The sequence below is a fragment of the Strongyloides ratti genome, scaffold srae_chrx_scaffold0000002, assembly GCF_001040885.1.
Source record: "Strongyloides ratti genome assembly S_ratti_ED321, scaffold srae_chrx_scaffold0000002".
Classification (NCBI taxonomy): domain Eukaryota; kingdom Metazoa; phylum Nematoda; class Chromadorea; order Rhabditida; family Strongyloididae; genus Strongyloides; species Strongyloides ratti.
This window is the reverse complement of record NW_020171510.1, coordinates 3,022,816-3,042,727: the sequence shown is the minus strand read 5'-3', so window position 1 is coordinate 3,042,727 and position 19,912 is coordinate 3,022,816. Positions and strand designations below refer to the sequence as shown.

The window sequence follows — 19,912 nt, the reverse complement described above, 5'->3', positions numbered from 1 at the left end:
CTGACCGTATCTTATAATTTCATTTTTTAATAACCAACATATAAATAGAATTTTATTATAAAATTTAACTTTTAAGATTATTGTCTAATTTGTTATACTCCCTACTTTTATTATAATTAGGTCTTTCAAAACCTCTTCCCTCACCTACAAAACCACTTTTTATAACATTATCATTTAACAATAATTTTCTATCAATTGGTTAATAAAAATTATTTGAATAAATGCAAATATATCACCGGATATTTTAGGAATTTTTTCTTATTTTATTTTAATACATAAGATACATTGACGTTTAACGACCTTATTCCTTTCGTTAATTTATAAAATCTTTTAATAATTTTTATACTCATATAAAAGATTATTATTATTCATTTATTACTTTCTTGATAAATATTTTTAACTATATCTAGTTTATTTAAAAACATTTACATAAATTATATATTATTTATTAATATATAACAATACAATATCCTTATTTTTATAATTCATTTATTATAAAATTTTAACATTTATAAAATTATAATTATTTATTATTATTTATAGAAATGAACTGGCTATCTATAGCTGCTATCTGTACATTCTTTATTATACCAACTTCTGCTGTCTTTGAATGCTCTGGATCAGAAACTACAGCTTTTATTAGAATATCAAGAGCTCGTCTTGATGGTACTCCTGTAGTTATTTCAACAGCTGGACATGATTTAACTTGTGCACAATATTGTAGAAATAATATTGAACCAACTACTGGTGCTCAACGTGTATGTGCTTCATTTAATTTTGATGGTCGTGAAACATGTTACTTTTTTGATGATGCTGCTGCACCTGCTGGTACTGGTGAATTAAATGAAGCACCATCAGCAAATAATTTTTATTATGAAAAAGTTTGCCTTCCAGCTGTATCTGCTCATGAAGCATGTACATATAGATCATTTTCATTTGAAAGAACTAGAAATACTCAATTAGAAGGTTTTGTTAAAAAATCAACACAAGTTTCATCACGTGAAGAATGTCTTTCAACATGTTTAAAAGAAACTGAATTTGTATGTAGATCAGTTAATTATAATTATGAAAACTTTATGTGTGAACTTTCAACTGAAGATCGTCGTTCAAAACCACAAAATATGAGAATGTCAAATGCACCAGTTGATTATTATGATAATAATTGTTTAAATAGACAAAATAGATGTGGTGAATCTGGTGGAAATTTAATTTTTATCAAAACAACACAATTTGAAATTCATTATTATGATCATACTCAATCAATGGAAGCACAAGAATCATTCTGTTTACAAAAATGTTTAGATTCATTAAATACTTTCTGTAGATCTGTTGAATATTCACCATCTGAAAAGAATTGTATTGTTTCTGATGAAGATACATATTCAAGAGCTGATCAACAAGGTGAAGTTGCTAATAAAGATTATTATGAACCTGTTTGTGTTGCTGCTGATCTTAGTTCATCTACCTGTCGCCAACAAGCTGCATTTGAAAGATTCATTGGATCTGCAATTGAAGGTAATCCAGTTGCTACAACACAACAAGTTACTATTTCTGATTGTATTTCACTTTGTTTCCAAAATTTGAATTGTAAATCAATTAATTATGATCGTACACATTCTACATGTTATATTTATGCTGTTGGTAGACAAGAATCAAATATTAAAAATGATGCAAACTTTGATTATTATGAATTTAATTGTGAATCACAATTCGGTGGAATGGCTTTATGTACAAATGAAGGTATTAGATTTATTGTTAATACTAAAGAACCATATACTGGTGCTATATATGCTGCTGAGAAATTTAGTACATGTTCACAAGTTGTTGAAAATGCTAAACAAATATCTATTACATTCCCACCACCAACAATTTCAACTGATTGTGGAACAACAATTAAAGATGGTAAAATGGAAGCACTCGTTGTTGTATCATTAGATGGTGTTTTACCACATCAAGTTACCACAGAATGGGATAGATTTTATCGTGTATCATGTGATGTTTCTATGGATAATATGGTTAAAGAAGGATCTGTTGTTGTTACAACAATGTATGAATCTGGAGAAGCTAATACACAAGTTTTAGAAACTGGAACACCACCACCAGTTACTGCTACAATTTCATTCTTAGATGCTAATGACCAACCTGTTACAAAAGCATCTATTGGTGATCAAATTAATCTTGTTGTTTCTTCAGAACAAGCAGGACCACATAATATGATGCTTACAGATTGTACTGCAACAAGAGTTGGAGGTGAAGGCGATGCTGTACCATTTACAATTATTGATAATGGATGCCCAAGATATCCAGCACTTGTTGGACCAGTTTTACAAGATTTCAACAAAAATCGTCTTAAATCTGAAATGAAAGCATTCCGTTTAGATGGATCATATGATATTCAAATTGAATGTTCTGTTATGTTTTGTGCTGGTCCAATGGGTTGCCCACCATCTAATTGTCTTGATTCAGGAACAAATGAATTATTTGCTTCACATGGAAGAAAGAAAAGAAGTGTTATTGATTATAATAATTCAACAACATCTGCAGAAACATTATCTGCCATTATTAGAGTACTTGCTGCTGGAGAAGAAGAATTAGAAGTTGAAGAATTTTATAGAAATGATACTAATTTCAAGTATGATTCGTAAGTAAAAATTTAACTTTTATTTTTTAAAAATATATCTAAAAATTTTTTTTATTTTTAGTGATGAAAATATCTCAGCTCACAATTTATTCTGTATGTCTGAAATGTGGTTTGTATCAGGAATTGTTTCAATGTCTATGATTTGTCTCCTTCTTTCTGTTCTTATTGTTATTTGGGGATGTCATTCATTAAATCAATCTTCAAAATTACCTATGTAAAAGAAGATCTTTCAAGAAAAAAAAAATATAATTTTTAATATTCTTTAATATATACATTCCATAATCAGTATATACTATAATAATTGCAACATAATAATTTATTGTAGAACTCTGTTTATAAAATCAAATCACAAATTTTTCTTTTACAATACCGTGCACAAAAACAAGAATTCCAATCTTTTCCTATATCTTGATGTCGTACACGTTTATAAAACAAATTCTTTTGGTTTTTAATCAGTTTTCAGTTTACTATTATATAATAAAATAATTTGTAAAAAGACTATTTAACATCTAGCAAGTAATATTTAAAAAGGCATAAAAAAAATTATATAGGAAAAATTTAAACATTAAAGAAAGGAAATTATTTAAATTCAAAGATTATTTTTTACTTATTCTCATCAATTAATTGATGCTTATCTTTCATAATTTAAATAATAAAAAATATTAGGTCTAGAAAAATTTTTAGATTATAATATTTTAAATAGCATCATTGGAATTAGTAATATTTTGTTGTCATTACTGAAAAAACATTCACTCACTCAAAATTATCATTATCTTTGTTTATCATGTCATGCTGATATAAATGTTAATTAAGTTAATTATTCCATATCTTTAAACAATTCAATAGTACACAATATCATATTCTTAAATAATAAATTTATTAATTAGTTTCATAATATATTTTCAATTTCCTTGTCATTTATTTCATCTATAAAAGTTAATCTTATCTTAGAACTACTATTTAAAAATCTAATATAATTTAAATTTAACTATTTTAAGAAATGCAAAAAAAAAGAAAAAAATACTTTAGGAAAATAAATATTAAAAAAGTTAATGAAGATAAAAATATAATAAAGGAAATTTACAAAAGAAAAGATTTTTAATAACTAAACTTTATATTTTCATTTTTAAATTATCAAAATAATATAAAAATGTGTTAAGGCATTCTACTAATTTTATTTTGAAAGCTTTGGAAGGCATTTTTAAGTGGACAACCCTTCTTTTTAAAAATTGGACAGATAAAAGTTTTCAATTTTTTTTTTTATAAATTATATAAAGATATATATATATATATATATATTAAAATATATATATACATAAAAATATATATATATATATATGTATATATTGTTATGTTAGGTAATGTTTTAAATTTTAACACCCTTTTTTAATGTATCAATGATACAATTTTCTTCAACAAAAATTTTCTTCATATACTCTATCATTTTTTTGGATATTCCATTACTATCAATTATAGTTTTTCTTTTATTACAAACCAACTAATTTTAAAATATAATTTTAAATAAAGAAACTTTAAATTGGACTTTTTAAATTAATAAATAAAACAAAACAATTTTATCCTTATAGCTAATGTAACAATCACAAATTTGCTAAAATTTATCCTTTTTTTTCTAATTTTTATGTCTTTTAATATACTGTTGAAGCTCATCAAGATAAATAATACTAAATGGTAATCGGATGATGCTCTATAAATTATTCCCAGTATGAACATTTAAAAAAAAATTTTTTTTTTCTCGACTTATATAACAATAGTCTTTTTTAAATGATGATTAGGTTTTGTTTTTATACATTGTTTGTAATTTTAATTATATATATATATCAATTTATATTTACATTAAAAAAAAACATACTACCGTAAACTTTTTTTTAGCTTTTATAAATTTTTTTTAACAATAAAATTAAACTAATCATGTAACAAAATATACTTTTTATTCTTTTTTACAAATTAAATTTAACAAAAAAAATGTTTAAATATTAATTGTTTAATAAAAGTATTAATATTTTTATATTACTACCTAATAAATTTTAAAAATAGAAACAGTTATGGACTATTTTATATAAAGAAAACAACGTTAACTTTATCCATAAAATTACAGAACTCAGCTGCATATCAAATATGGATTTATTTGGATTGCCAGTTAACAGATGAAACGTATATTTTTCAAATATATATTTTATTTTAACTCTTATTTTTTATTATTATAATTTTGGGGGGAACATTTATTAGATTAGAGGATATGAATATACGTTTAAATTATTTTGTTATTTTTACGGCATTTTTATTTTCTAAATATATTTTATAATGTTTCAATAACTTAGACTTCTAACTGTTTTTAATACAATGTTAATATCCTTTTTCGAATAGATAAAAATTAACCATTTTTTTTATCAATATTACTGATTACTTATTTTAAAAGTTAAAACAGATAATTCTTAAATAAAAAATTTTATTTCTTTCAATATACTATAATGATGCTCTTAACTTTGATTAAAATTATATTAAAAAAAAATCCCCACTAGGCAATATCAATTACGTTTAACCTTTTTGTCTTGTTTATTGAAATCTTATACTTTAATATTAAAGATATGTTCAATAAGCCATTTTAATATATGCTAATTAGTTTAAAGAAAAAAAATATTTTGAAACTACTAAATTTCATTTATGTTTTAATTATTGTACTTTATAGTTTTATGTTACTTTATATTGTATAATTTCAGATATCAAATTAATAATAATTTTAAATTTTATTCATAAAACAAAATAAAAATATAACATATGGATACATTTACATATACAATATTTCGACATTCATTGCCAATATGTATACTATATTCAGTTTTTTATGCTGCAGTATTTATTGCAGGTTTATTAGGAAATATGTTTGTTTTATTATCAATTTTTTTAAATTTATCGTTGAGAACAACAACTGATTATATGATATCATCATTGGCATTAGCTGATTTACTTATTATTATTTTTTGTCTACCATCTACTTTCATTAACAATTTATTTTTACGTAAGAAAATATTATAATACATTAATATTCTTTTGTAGAATGGCCTTTAGGAAATGTAGCATGTAAATTGTCAACATGGATTAATAATATCACGTCTTGTTCATCTGTTTTTACCTTGATTGCTGTCACTGCAGATAGATATTTAGCAATATGTCATACAATGAAGTATACTGTATGGGATTCAGATATGTCTTATTATGTCATTGGCACAATATGGCTTGTCAGTGGAATGTTAGCTTCCCCACAATTATTCATTTATAGAGAAGTAAGTAAATTTTTATATATAAAATAATAAATAAACTTTTCTTTTTTTTTTAGATGTATTTTGATCCATCTAGTAATGTTATGTATACAAATGATGAATTAAATGATACAAATATAAATAATGTATTAAAATTTTGTTCTTCAAGTATGGATGAAACATATGTATTTATATTTTTCAATCTTTTTTTGACATTTATAGTACCATTTGTTTTAATTATTATAATGTATAGTTTAATTTTTCACAGAGTATCAACACATCGTAGTTTAGCTGTTGACGCTCATATTAGAGATGAAAGAACTAAATTAAGAGCAGCACATATGATGCTAACGGTTATAATTGTATTTGCTTTTTGTTGGACTCCTTTATTTAGTAAGTTATCTTTTAAAACTTATAAAAAAAAAAGTATCTTTCTTAAGGCCTTCATGCATATTTTATCGCAACAAATCCGGAAGGTTTTTTTTACGAAGTAGCAGTAACTATATTAAGACCATGTTTTCAATGGTTATCCCTTTTGTCAAGTTCATTAAATCCGTTAATATATATTGCATACAGTCAAAAATACCGTAGAGCATTTCATCAACTTTTATTACTTCCTTGTCAAACAAAACTAGGAACAATAAGAAAGTTTACTTTTAAAAAAAAGGAAAATTTACAATTAAAAAGAAACGATGAAGAAATACATAAAAAAATGGAAGGAGTTGTAGGGATTCAATCATTAACAACAATATGTAATCCAAATGATAATATACAAACTATAAGTGTATGTGAATCACAAAAAATAGGGAAAACAAAAATTGAAAGTTTGTAAAATGATATACAATGAAATTGTGAGAAAAAAAAATTTGTTATTAAAAAGATAAAAAAAAAGTAAATATTTTTTTTTTTATCTAAAAAATAGTTGTCAATTTGTCGTGTTAACTTTTAATAAATGTGGGGAATATAAAATTTCCACTAAAAATAAGTTTAATTTTAATAAATTTTAAAATATTTTTTTTTTATAAAATGTTATAAAATATTTATTCATATAAAATATTACTTTTTTTTTTTACAAACAAAAATATTAATGTGAAATAATGTCAATTCACATTAATTATCCTTACAATGGCATTAATATCAATTAGTATTCATAATATTTGTGTTCACCCATATTATCATAATGATAAGATGGATTATTAACCATATCTGGTTGTTGATCATAATATGGTTGATTAAGGACAGGTGATACAAAATTTTGCGAATTATAAGGAGATGACATATGCATTTGATTAATATTTTGTGGATTATTTATTTGATCACTATGATATTCAACTTCTTCTCGCATTTTTTTATCTTTGGAACGATTTATTAACCAAATAGCAAACCAAATGATAAATGCAGCTAAAACAATTACTGCAAATATTACAATTAAAGCAACACTGAAACCATATTTAACATTCCTATAACATAATATATAATTTTTAATTTATTTTATATAAATTTACCATGAAGCATCTTCACAACATCCTTTACTACAACATCCTAAATCTTTATAACAAGATATAACTTGTCTTTCTAAAGTATTATCAAAACCATAATAACAATTTACAATATTTGTTTGATTTGGACTAAGTCTTTGGCTTTGTAATGTTCCTTGAATTGGTTGGACAACTGTTGTATAAACTGATCCAGCAACACCACCAGATGATGGTGCATCATATTGTCTATTAAATATAGATTGAATTGTTGTTGTTGTAATACTAGGAATAAATTGATAACCTTAAAAAAATAATTTAAAAAAAAACAAAAAATTTAAATTATAATTTTTTTTTATTATTACCTTCTGGATCCCATCTAGACCATGGTGATAGAGGTTCCTGAGCCATACTATTATATCGAATAAGTTTTTTATATTAAAAAAAAATTTAAAGTACAAATGTATGATAGATTAAATAAATTTAATATCCTAAAATAATAAATATAATAATTAATAATTATTTAAAAAGTTTATGATGTAAATTATTTATAAATGAATAAATTATGAGAATTTAAAGAAACATAAATATTAATATTTTACTAACATGTTTTCTAAAACAATAGATTATCCATCTTAAATTATATAGTAATATTTTAAAATATTATAATTATAATATTTTCCTATGTACTTTTATTTTTATGTAAAAAAAATTATAATGCTAGTTTTCATGTATGTTAACAAGCTTATTATTTAATTTAAAAAAATAAATGTTAATTTAAAATAAAGCATATATACAAAAAAAATTATATCAATAATTGTTATATTTATCTTTGTAAAACCAAAAAATTTAAACAATGATTGATTCATATATAAAAGTTTACTATAATACTAGGTCAAAATAAATATTTATAAAATTAGTTAAAATACTTGACTTAAACTTTTTATTTTTATTTATTTGTACATAGAAGTTCTCTACTTTCACTTTGATATGTAAAATTATATATAAAATCAAGTTAACTTCTTATCATAAAAAAAATTTTTTTTAATATACTCTTTAAAGTATATTACTTTCAAAATTCAAGAATTCTTTAACTTTTTCTGTAAAATTTATTACAATACTTTTATAAAAGTCACAATTTTTGTATAAAATTAAGCTTATTCATTTTTAACTTATTTTTATTATTTGTTTACAAGAATCATTTAAGTAAAACTTGTTTTATAAATTCAAAATAAATTTTATTTAATTGTGAAAGTGATTAAAATTTTTAAATTACTAGTTTTGATTGACATCAATATGTATATTACTAAGCATATATCTTGAGATAAAAGCATATACCATCATTTCTTAATATATTTATTTATTAAAACAAACTAAAATACTAGATAAAATTTTTTTTTTATTTACAACACGTTATTTGTTTGATTATTCTTCTACTTAATAATTCTTTTATTTATTAAAACTAGAATAAGATAACACTTTATTCCGCATTACCTACAAATGTAGTTACTTTTTTAAAATAAATTTGTTTAAATATGTTTTAAGAGTGTTTTTTTTTTGTAATAAGTAAAGATTTATTTTAACAATCAATTCCAATATTACTTTAAAGAACTATTTTTTTTTAATTTATCTTATTATTATTTTCAATATATATTATACAAATAATCCATTAAATTTTTGTATAATATATATATAAGACATATTTTTTTATAATCAAACTTTTTTTTTTATATAATTTGTACAAATGATAAGTGTATCAAAAATAAATAAATATGACTCAAGAATTATTTAATATTTAATCATCAACCATCTATATACTATCATAAATAAAAAAAAGAAAAAAAAAACTTTAATATAACATTTTTAAAAACACCCTTGATAGTAAAATTAACACATTCAAAGCTTTGGGGAAATATTTGTTGTCACTAAAAAAAAAATTTTATATATATAATTTATTATAATTTAATTTTTTTTAATATGTTAAATATATTTCTATAAAATTATTGAGATATAAATTTTCTAGAAGTAACATTAAAACTAATAATTAAATAAATATTTCTATACATTTATTTATTATTAGTAAAAAAAAAAAATTTTATTTGGTATTGATGTTAAAAGTTATTACAAGAAAATAAAAAAGGGGAAATAGGTATAATTTGATAATAAAAAAAAATTACACAGTGGCATAATAAAAATAATTATTACACAAAATGTTGAATAGTATAATTCAAGAATTGTTGACTAAAGAATTATTATATATTGAAATAACAAATGTTATTTTTTTATTTAATGTTTTGATAAATAATGAATATTTTATATAAGTTTATATTGAAAATTATTTTGTTAACTTTTCTTAAATTATTAGATTATCATTTATTTTATAATTAATCACTTTTTGAAGGAGAAATAAAATGACATATTATACTATTGGTATTGATAATAATAATAAAATTATTTATGATGATAGATTATTATATTTTTTTTTGATATTTCAAAATGTTTTTAATAGAAGATTTTTTTTTAAAGTGAATAATATTTATTATATATTTTCTTTTTATTTACCTATAAAAATTTAAATAATTTACATTAAAATAAAGATTATTAACTAAAAATAAAAAAATTAAAAATGTTCTTTTTGTTTGTCAGGAAGAGTTACTTCTTATCTATAAAATCTTAATAAAATATTTTTTTTTTCCAGGATATTGACAAAAATATTTTGAAAAACATAAATATATTTTTCAAATTATACATTAATTAATGTTGATAATTACAATGATATCAAAATATTTTGACAAAAAAAAACGCAATGTTTTTAAATTAAATTAAGATAATGCTTAAATTACTTTTCTTCAAATTGTTCATACTTAAATAATCATTTTAAACTATATTATCTTTAAATTAAATCGAATCAATTTTTACTTTTGTTTTTTCTTTAACATTTTGTTTTCTAAAATATATTATATAGTAAAATGAATAGTTTCATTATTAATTGTATATCAAAAGATAGAGAATGCTGGCAAAAGAGGTGTAAAAATGTATATATATTAAACTGGTAAATGAACTATGACATTGATAAAATTGTTAAAATGATCGGCATTCATTAATACTTTTAAAATCAATCTTTATTGTAAATGTATTATCAATATATTTTTATTTTATTTTATATATTATTATTTTTTGTTTACTCTATAAAAGATAATAATAAATGGTTACCAGAACCAACAAAAGGAGAAATATGGCCTAAACCATATATATATACTTATAATTCTGAGAAATTGATTCTTTCAAAAGGAAAAATAAAATTAATTTTTGAAAATAATAAAGAATGTTACTTATTTTCATCTTTATTTGAAAGATATATGAAAAAATATTTTTTTCCTTTTAAAAATAAAGGAAATGAAACAAAGATAATTTTATTAGAAGTATCTATTAAAAATTGTCCAAATTATAGGGAATATCCACAAATAGGAATGAATGAAAATTGTAAGTAATATAAAATTTTATGTACAATTTTATGAGAAAAACAATATAATTTAGATGAATTAGTAATTAATTCAAATCGTACAGCAAAAATTATAGCTAAAGAAGTTTGGGGAGCAATAAGAGGATTAGAATCATTGAGTCAAGTTATAACATATGATTACAATAATAATATTTATGAGATGAGAACTTTACATGTTATTGATAAACCAAGATTTAAAGTAAGAGGATTTTTAATTGATACATCACGTCATTTCTTACCAATATTTGTCATTAAAAGACATTTAGATCTTATGAATATGAATAAATTAAACTTACTTCATTGGCATATAGTTGATACACAATCATTTCCATATGTTTCTAAAAGATTTCCTCAATTATCTAAAAAAGGAGCATATACACCAAAACATACTTATACATTTAAAGATATACAAATTATTATTGATTATGCTAAAATTTATGGCATAATTGTTATGCCTGAATTTGACACTCCTGGTCATATGGGTTCATGGTATGGTATAGATGGATTATTAACAAAATGTTATAATAAAGATGGAAATGAAAGTATGTCTATTCAACCAAATTTAATAGACCCATCAAAAGAAAGTAATTTTAAATTTTTAAAAGATTTTTTTACTGAAATAAAAAGTCTTTTTGTAAGTAATTGGATACATTTAGGGGGTGATGAAGTACAATTTTGGGAAGATAGTTGTTGGCTTAATAATCCTAAAATTAAATCATTTATGAAAGAGAAGGGATTTAAAAATGATACAAAATTATTAGAAAGTTATTATATACAAAGATTATCTGATATAATTAGAAATGTAAATAAAAATTGGATTCAAATATTTTGGGAAGAAATATTTTATTATAGTACTGTTCCTAAAAATTCTATAGTACATGTATGGAGAGCAACATCTAAAAATGATTTATATAATTCATTAAATGAAATAACAAAAAAAGGTTATAATGTTATTGTATCAGGTTTATGGTATTTAAATTATGTTCGTTATGGTTCTGATTGGAGGCAAAATAAATCTAAAGATATCAATTCTTCTCCAGCTTTATATGATGTTGATATACAAGGTTTTAATGGAACTACAGCTCAAAAAAATAAAGTATTTGGGGGTATTGCAGCTATGTGGGGAGAATATATAGATCAGACAAACATTGAATCAACATCTTGGCCAAGAGGATCAGCTGTCGCAGAAAAATTATGGAGTTCTCAAAATGAAAGTAATAATGCAGACAATGAGATAAGACGTTTTCGTGAACATAGATGCAGAATGTTAACTAGAGGATATCAAGTTTCTCCAACAGATGGTCCTGATTTTTGCACTATACATTAGAAGTGAATAGTTTAGGATATTTATCTATACTTTTAATTATCTTCTTTAAAATTGTTCTTAGTATATTTAATGTTTCACGTCAAATAATAAAAACAAATGTTTATGTTATATATATATAAATATCTTATTAAATAAACTAATAACATATTTTTTTATATTTAAATATTAAAATATTATAATTTTTTCATCTTTCATTAAAATTTATTTGTTGTATTTTAACATTAATATTTTCTTAATTAAATTTATTTTTTTTTTAAATTACATTATTATTAATTGGTTATTATTTAAATATTTTACTATATTCTTCATATACATTTCATTAATTTTATTGATATTTTAAAAACTTTTAAAATATATCTTAGATAAAGGAGTACTATAATTTTATTATTTTTACAATATACTTTACAGAAGTTAACTAAAATTGCTATTATTCTTTCACTGTTGTGTCATTTAGCTTTAAACTTTAAACATAATCTAAGATATAACTTATTTAAAGAAGAAAATGGTAAAATATGTAAAGTAATGGTTTAAAATTTGAATATTTAAATCTTTTTCACATTACAAATCAAATTTAATATTCTAATTTTATACGATTGATAATGTTTATTATAAATATATTGGCATAATAATTTGTATATAAAACAAACTTTAATAAATTTATCCTTTTACGTCAATTAAACTACTTTTTTTAGTTGTTTTTCTTTTTAAAATAGAAAAAATAATACTGATTTTTGTTTATTTTATAACTATTTTAGTGTTACTATTTTATTATTTTAATTTTCTTTTTTTTTAATTGTATTTTTTTTTTTAAATTAAATATACCAAAATGTGTTTTAAACTTAAAAAGTGAAATAAATATTTTTGTAAAAAGTTGAAAATGAAAAATTTTTGGGTTTTAAAATATAGAAAGATAAGTTTTTAAGTGACAAGAAACTGGAAAAATATCATAAACTATTGAACCATATAAAATTTAGATAATTTATATATATATATGTATGTATATATTTAAGAAAAAGGACAATCTTCAAATAGTAATTGCAATCTCTTTTCATTGCATACAAATTATAGTGTTATATAGCTATAAATTATTAGTTAAAGAATATACAATGATTCATAAACAAGTTTTGCCAATTTTAAGTACGACAATTTTTTTTCTCACTTCTTTTAACCAATTTTCATAATTTTTACTTTGGATAATTGTTGACAATCTAATTAGTGATGACATTTTTTTTTATGAAACTATTTTTTTTTCCAGTAAAAAGTAATGTAAATATTTATAAATCTATTTAATATCAAACAGTAAAAAGAAATAAACTACTTAACAACATAATGATTTGTTTTCTGTAGTAGTAATTTTAGTTAATTTTTGTTATATTACTAAATTACATCATAGAATAAACTTTTTTTTTACTTCTAGAAGCAAAATTCTTTGAAAAACTTTTTTTATAAATAATTTTTTTTTTATTTTAAAAAAAAAAAAACAACAAAAAAACAATTGCAATATGTTTTGATGAATAATTTAATAATATAAATTTGTAGAGCATAGTCAACCGTGTAAAGTTCTTTTATAATAACATCTAAAATGTATATTTTTCTTTTCTTAGAAATCATTTAAATAAAAGATGTTAAAAATTATTTCCCATAACAACATAAATTTCTATAAAAATTTATGCTTGTAAATAATAATAATAATAATTTTTTAATAATTACTTGATTTTAATTGTTAATGTTAATACATTAAAAAAAAGTATTTTGATGTTTATAACGTAAATATTTTTTTATTTATACAATTTTTTGAATAAAATATAGAATTTTTTAAATAAATAATGATTGCCTACATATTTTACCTTACTTTTAAAAATTATTCAATATTGCCACTCTTATATTTAAAAAAAAATTTTTTTAAGTTAATTAAAATTTTTTATCATCATCTTAGTCACATTATATACATTATAATATTGGTTTTTACCACAAATAATCAATTCAAGATGTTTCATAAGATTATTTGAAAAAGTGATAAAATTTCAAATATATAAAATTATGTTTACTTAATACTTCATTAAGCACATTCAATTGACATTTCAATTGTTTTAACTTTATAAACCTTTTCACTGGACTTTGATAAAGTTATATATTTAAAATCTCTTCTTTCCATTACCCATTAAAATTATAAATTAAAATAAAACTTTTTGATAATATTCTTATCTTTTATTTTTATTATTTTTGTGTTTAAATTATTTTTATATTGTTACAATATGCCTAACTGTTTGACATATTTTTTTTTTCTTCTTTTATTTCTACCAATACTAAAATATATTGAGAAGGAAGATAACATTTTAAAATTATTTATTGTTAGACTAAATAAAAAAAAATAAATATTATACCTCAGATTTAAATGTTGAAAGAATTTTTAACAATATATTATATTTAACTCTTTCATATCACATAAATTATATTTTTAGTTGCAACACCTGCAATAATACTTTGTTAGACATAATTGATCAAATAAAAATGACAACTATATATTAAAAATTATTAAGTAACAATCTTATTTCTTTTTTTTCTTAATATATATTTATAAATTATTAAAATATGTCTCGAAAGGTTGTTAATTATTAATAAAGGTTTCCATGATTGACATTTTGTTATTAAATACAAAAACATTTTATAGTTTCATTAAATTTAATTAAAATGTTAAAAAAAAAAACTATTTATTTTTATTAATAATTTAAAAAAATAATATAACTGTTACTTTTAACCTAAATTGTAAATATTATTTCTCTTTTCTCCTTATTTTATTTTGTGTATTAAATTTCTAACAATACACAAAATAGTTTCTATTTTACCACTTATAAAATATTATCTATTATGATAATCAGGAGTAAAAAATTAGATTAAAATTTAAATACATTTTTGGAATAGAATCTTAGTTAGTAATATAATTAATACTATTTAAAGATTTTATATTTTAAAAATAAAAAAATTAAGGATTTTATTTTTCTTTGTAAAATTAAATGAAAACTATTAAAAAGACTAAAAATTATTTAGTGATATGTAAGATAGATATCCAATAAAGAAAATTAAAATTATTGAAATATTATGTTATAAAATATTAGAAGTTTTAATTAATTATTACTAACAAGAAAAAAAAATTATTTTTTTTAAAAACATTAACACTTTGTATAAAAAGTTGTTTAAAATATTTTTATTGGTGATATGTATTTTTTTTTTAAAAAGTTATTATATTATTAAATATATTTAAAAAAAAATGAGTTTATTTTATATTATTATATATTCATATATCATCAGAATATTGATGTATAAATTGATTTTAAGTCGTAATAATAATTAAAAATCATTTTAATTTTAGAATTAAAATTACTTGTAAATTAGTTATATACTTTTATTTTACAATATTTATGTATAATAATATTATATATCACTATTTTATATAATAAGTAATATTGAAAAATAGTTTTTATCATTTATGCTAACTATTCAATTTTGATCTCTTATCAATTGAGAAACACCAAAATTAATGACGTAATAATTTTTTAACTTTATATCATTAGATATATCTCTCGTACATGTCTACAAATTTTTAAGATCTTCTGTGTCTTTTAACAACTTTTAATAATAATATATTTAAAATATATTAAAGCTGGCACACTATATAATAGTTGTCACGCCTATTTGAAGATAAAAATAAAAATATAATTGCGCTTCACGAAAAATGATGGATTCATTAGAGAAGACAGTTGAGTTAAGAGGAAGTCAAATTTTAAATTACGAAAGATACCATAAAATGTTATGGCAACGGAGGTTAATGGCAGGTGCTACATGTGCAACTATTGTAAGTAATCACAAATTAATAATATATTTTATAATTATATTTCAAGGTATCAATAGTTATTTTTATTGGAGCAGTATTTTCACCAAATTGGACAACATTATATTTTCGTAATACTAAAAATGAAATGGTATATGTCACATTAGGTGTATGGGGTGAATGGAGAACAATTCATGTGGAAAATTCTACTGTAAAACCAGTACCTGAATTTATTTCTTATTTTCCTCATCCACCTAAAGAAATACTACGTTTAGATGATACAGACCTTCAACGTAATTTATTTTTTCCTCTTTTTTTTTAAAATGTTTTATATTATTCAATTTTTAGATTATTACAGAGCACAGGCAGTTTTTTGTTTTATTTCATTGATTCTTATGTTTTGTAATAATGGATTAGCAATATATACATTTTATCACCATCGTTATATTTATAAACGGCTAGTTGCGTGTCTTCATTTAGTTATTGGCAAGTTCATTTATTAATTCTTTTTTATTGTTACATTTTAAATAATTATATTAATTGATAATTTTTACAGCAATGAGTCTTGTTGTTACTAGTGAAATTTTAATAAATTCTGTTAATGAATGGAATTTACAAGTAGCAATGAAACATAGTATTGTCGACTGGCATTATAAATCTCAACAAAATTTAGGCTTAGCAACTCATATAACATGGATTGTTGCATTAATATATTTTTGTGCTTTTTGTATTTTTATTGTTTCATCAAAAAAACAAAAAGGAAGCCGTGCTGCTACAGCTGAGTTTGAAATTGAAGATCGACCTATTCATATTGGACGTTAAAAATTAAGCAATAAAGAAATGTATATTTTATATAAAGTAACTATTTTATTTAGTTTTAGTAGTTTATTTTTATCAATTTTTAATGATAATTATAGAGAATTTTTATCTTTTTTTATTATTTAAAACAATTTATATATGTATTTTTTTATTAATTAATAATAACCAAAAAATTTAATGACGCAAGTTGTTGCCTTTTTTACTTATATATAAGTAATGCTTTATTTATTAAACATTATACTTTGTCTTTTTTTTTTTATTTTAATTGTTAAAAAAGTAAATTTATAACAATATAAAAATTAAATTGTAATGTATATTATGATTGTATTTCTAATAAACTTTATCATATATCAATTATGCTTTTTTTTTAAATAGATAAACCATTAAAATTTTATAAGAATGTTATTTATCATTAACATATTAATTAAAGATATAAGCCATATAATTGAATTATTTATCAAATAATAATACTAAAGTAATTTGGTTTAATTATTTATCAATTGAAAATTATATTAATTCAATACCAATGATTAAGTAAAATATGACAAATAAAAATATATAATAACAACCAAATGTTGAAGATGTTGAAGAAAAACCAATATCATTAGAATTTTCTATTATAATAGAATCATTTTTTACTTGTGAATTTTTATTAGTACGATGACGTTGTTTAAATATTCCACTTGACTCTGCTAATGCTTTTATTTTACTTGTAACTGTAGTATTTGAATACATTTCAACAAAATATTCATAATTACATAAATGTGAATCACAAATACATTGTTTTGAGATAGTTGAATTATTTTTTGAACCATTGTATTCTCTTGTGCAACCAATATTTAATTTCTTAAACAAAAAATAAATATATTTATAAATCAATTATAAATATTTATTGGTATAAATATTAAATAACTTACCTCATCGTTATCAACTTTAAGACATCCAGCTAATATTTCATAGTATGGTCTTGTTGTACCAATAAAATTTGTTGATGAAGTTAATGCATCATGATATTCCTCACTTTCAATAGTTAATTCAGTTGTTGTTATACTAAAAAAACAATATTGCCCTTCACATGTTTCTGATCTAAATATATTAAATTAAAATCATTATAAATTTATAACTTACTTTTTAAAAACATTTGTTTTAAATGGTTTCGTTGACTTTTGATGTAAACTATAACAATAATGTTGATTATCTAGATTTCTTAATATAACATTTTTATTTTGATATTCTCGCATTTTTGCCATTTCATTACAATTTCCAGTTGGAGAAGTACATGTACATCCATTTATAACAGTATTACCAGCTTGATAACGTGAACAAATTGTACTTCCCTGCCATTTAATATAATCAATCATTCGTAGAAACATTGCTAAGCGTGGTATTCCATATCCACAACCTTGATCATTACCTTCAAGATCAGCAACACAATAGTTTCCTTTACATGTTTTATCACATTTAATTTCATTACATTTATTACCATTACTTTCTGAACAATCACAACATTCAACAATAGGAAGTTTATTTGCTTTAAAATTATTTAATTTTGAACCAATATTACATTTATCTGATGTACAATAACAATGTGTTGATTCAGTTTGACCATTATGATAACATCCTTCTAATCCACCTGGTACTTCAGTAATACATCCTTTCTATAAAAAAAAAAGTATTATTAATAAAATAATGCTAATATATAAACATACTTGAATAGTAGCAACTTTTTCATCAGGAAATGTTTCTATTTTAGCATAACATGCCTCCCCATAACATATTTCTTTATTTGCGCAATCACAATTTTTAATATCAAAAGATCCATCTCTATATAATTTACATGAAGCAAAACATGATTCACAAATTATATCCTTAGATTGTATTGTTTTCAAAAGAAAACAATATATTATAAATAAATTAAATATTAGTTTTACCATAATATATATTAAAATATTTTATTTTAGCATAAATTCATCTAATAATTTTAAAGTATTTTTGCGTTTTTGTTAGTTATATTACTAAAATAAATCAAACATATAAAATACTGTTCTAAAAATATATAAAATTAACAATTTTATAGATAATTAAAATCATTGTAAAAAAGAAGTAATATAATTTTAATTTTTAATGTTATGGTCAAAATACATTATATACTTATATATATAGTAGAAAAATGTTAAAATAGTTATATATTTATAGAAAGTAATTATTCTCATGATAATAAATATAATTTAAATAATAAATTTTGTTAACATTTAGTAAATTAATTTAATATATTTATAAAAACAGTACAATTTTTTTTCACTATTTATTTTATTAAGAAGGTCATTTTAATATATGTTATTATATTAAATTATTTAATTATAATAATAAAAACATATTAATAAAATATATTTTTCTTATATGTTTATATATATATAAGCTAAAAATATTTTTTTTAAACTTTCAAATTATATATATGTATATATAATTGGTAAATGTTGGTATTTTAAGTATATAATAAGAAAAAGTTAAAAGATATATATATAAATATATTATGAAACAAAATAAGGTCAATTATTATTTAGTTGATAGTAAATATATAACAATTTATAACTATAAAAAGATGAAATGCCGTTGAGATTAGCATTTGATTAAGATTTTATCATTTGATAATAAAAACAATTTAAAGATATAATAAAAATGTGATAATGTTTACTAAGAATAATTGACTTTTGTCAAAATATAAGAAAAGATTTTGTAATTTAAAAACTAATTTTGACAGTTCAAATTTACTACTAGCTTTTTAAATATTTTCTTATTGAAATACAATACATAACAATAAATAAGGCATAACTAACTTGTCATATCGTAATCAAAATTTATTTTACTTATTATTACATTACTCTATTATATAAAAATTATATAATACTTTTGTTATTCTAGCTTATATTTATTTAAACAACATGAAATTAAAGTTAAACTAATTTTAAAATAACTTAATTTATACCATTTCTAATAGTATATAATTATACTATAACTTATAATATAATTAAATCATCAAA

General features: G+C 20.5%; 6 protein-coding genes across 6 annotated transcripts; 4 read left to right on the top strand and 2 right to left on the bottom strand.

Moving 5' to 3' along the window:
* Nucleotides 1–545: 545 nt before the first annotated feature.
* Nucleotides 546–2,859, top strand: SRAE_X000164700 (No mechanoreceptor potential A; the record flags this gene model as incomplete). Its single annotated transcript, XM_024651329.1, has 2 exons — nt 546–2,641; nt 2,703–2,859. The coding sequence occupies 2 exons, from the start codon at nt 546–548 to the stop codon at nt 2,857–2,859; spliced, it is 2,253 nt and encodes a 750-aa protein (XP_024499115.1).
* A 2,737-nt stretch (nt 2,860–5,596) lies between these two features.
* On the top strand, nt 5,597–6,751 carry SRAE_X000164600 (G protein-coupled receptor, rhodopsin-like family and GPCR, rhodopsin-like, 7TM domain-containing protein; the record flags this gene model as incomplete). The annotated part of the gene is made up of 4 exons (XM_024651318.1): nt 5,597–5,678; nt 5,717–5,943; nt 5,997–6,312; nt 6,360–6,751. 4 exons carry the CDS (start codon nt 5,597–5,599, stop codon nt 6,749–6,751), a joined length of 1,017 nt encoding a protein of 338 aa, XP_024499114.1.
* A 309-nt stretch (nt 6,752–7,060) lies between these two features.
* On the bottom strand, nt 7,061–7,805 carry SRAE_X000164500 (Hypothetical protein; the record flags this gene model as incomplete). The annotated part of the gene is made up of 3 exons (XM_024651307.1): nt 7,061–7,379; nt 7,425–7,698; nt 7,760–7,805. The coding sequence occupies 3 exons, from the start codon at nt 7,803–7,805 to the stop codon at nt 7,061–7,063; spliced, it is 639 nt and encodes a 212-aa protein (XP_024499113.1).
* A 2,948-nt stretch (nt 7,806–10,753) lies between these two features.
* SRAE_X000164400 (Glycoside hydrolase, catalytic domain and Glycoside hydrolase family 20, catalytic core domain and Glycoside hydrolase, superfamily domain and Beta-hexosaminidase family-containing protein) lies at nt 10,754–12,223 on the top strand (the record flags this gene model as incomplete). Its single annotated transcript, XM_024651296.1, has 2 exons — nt 10,754–10,877; nt 10,932–12,223. The coding sequence occupies 2 exons, from the start codon at nt 10,754–10,756 to the stop codon at nt 12,221–12,223; spliced, it is 1,416 nt and encodes a 471-aa protein (XP_024499112.1).
* Nucleotides 12,224–15,956: 3,733 nt separating this feature from the next.
* Nucleotides 15,957–16,874, top strand: SRAE_X000164300 (PMP-22/EMP/MP20/Claudin superfamily-containing protein; the record flags this gene model as incomplete). Its single annotated transcript, XM_024651285.1, has 4 exons — nt 15,957–16,076; nt 16,123–16,345; nt 16,401–16,538; nt 16,609–16,874. 4 exons carry the CDS (start codon nt 15,957–15,959, stop codon nt 16,872–16,874), a joined length of 747 nt encoding a protein of 248 aa, XP_024499111.1.
* A 504-nt stretch (nt 16,875–17,378) lies between these two features.
* On the bottom strand, nt 17,379–18,805 carry SRAE_X000164200 (Hypothetical protein; the record flags this gene model as incomplete). The annotated part of the gene is made up of 4 exons (XM_024651274.1): nt 17,379–17,717; nt 17,789–17,957; nt 18,000–18,529; nt 18,581–18,805. The coding sequence occupies 4 exons, from the start codon at nt 18,803–18,805 to the stop codon at nt 17,379–17,381; spliced, it is 1,263 nt and encodes a 420-aa protein (XP_024499110.1).
* Between the last annotated feature and the right edge of the window lie 1,107 nt (nt 18,806–19,912).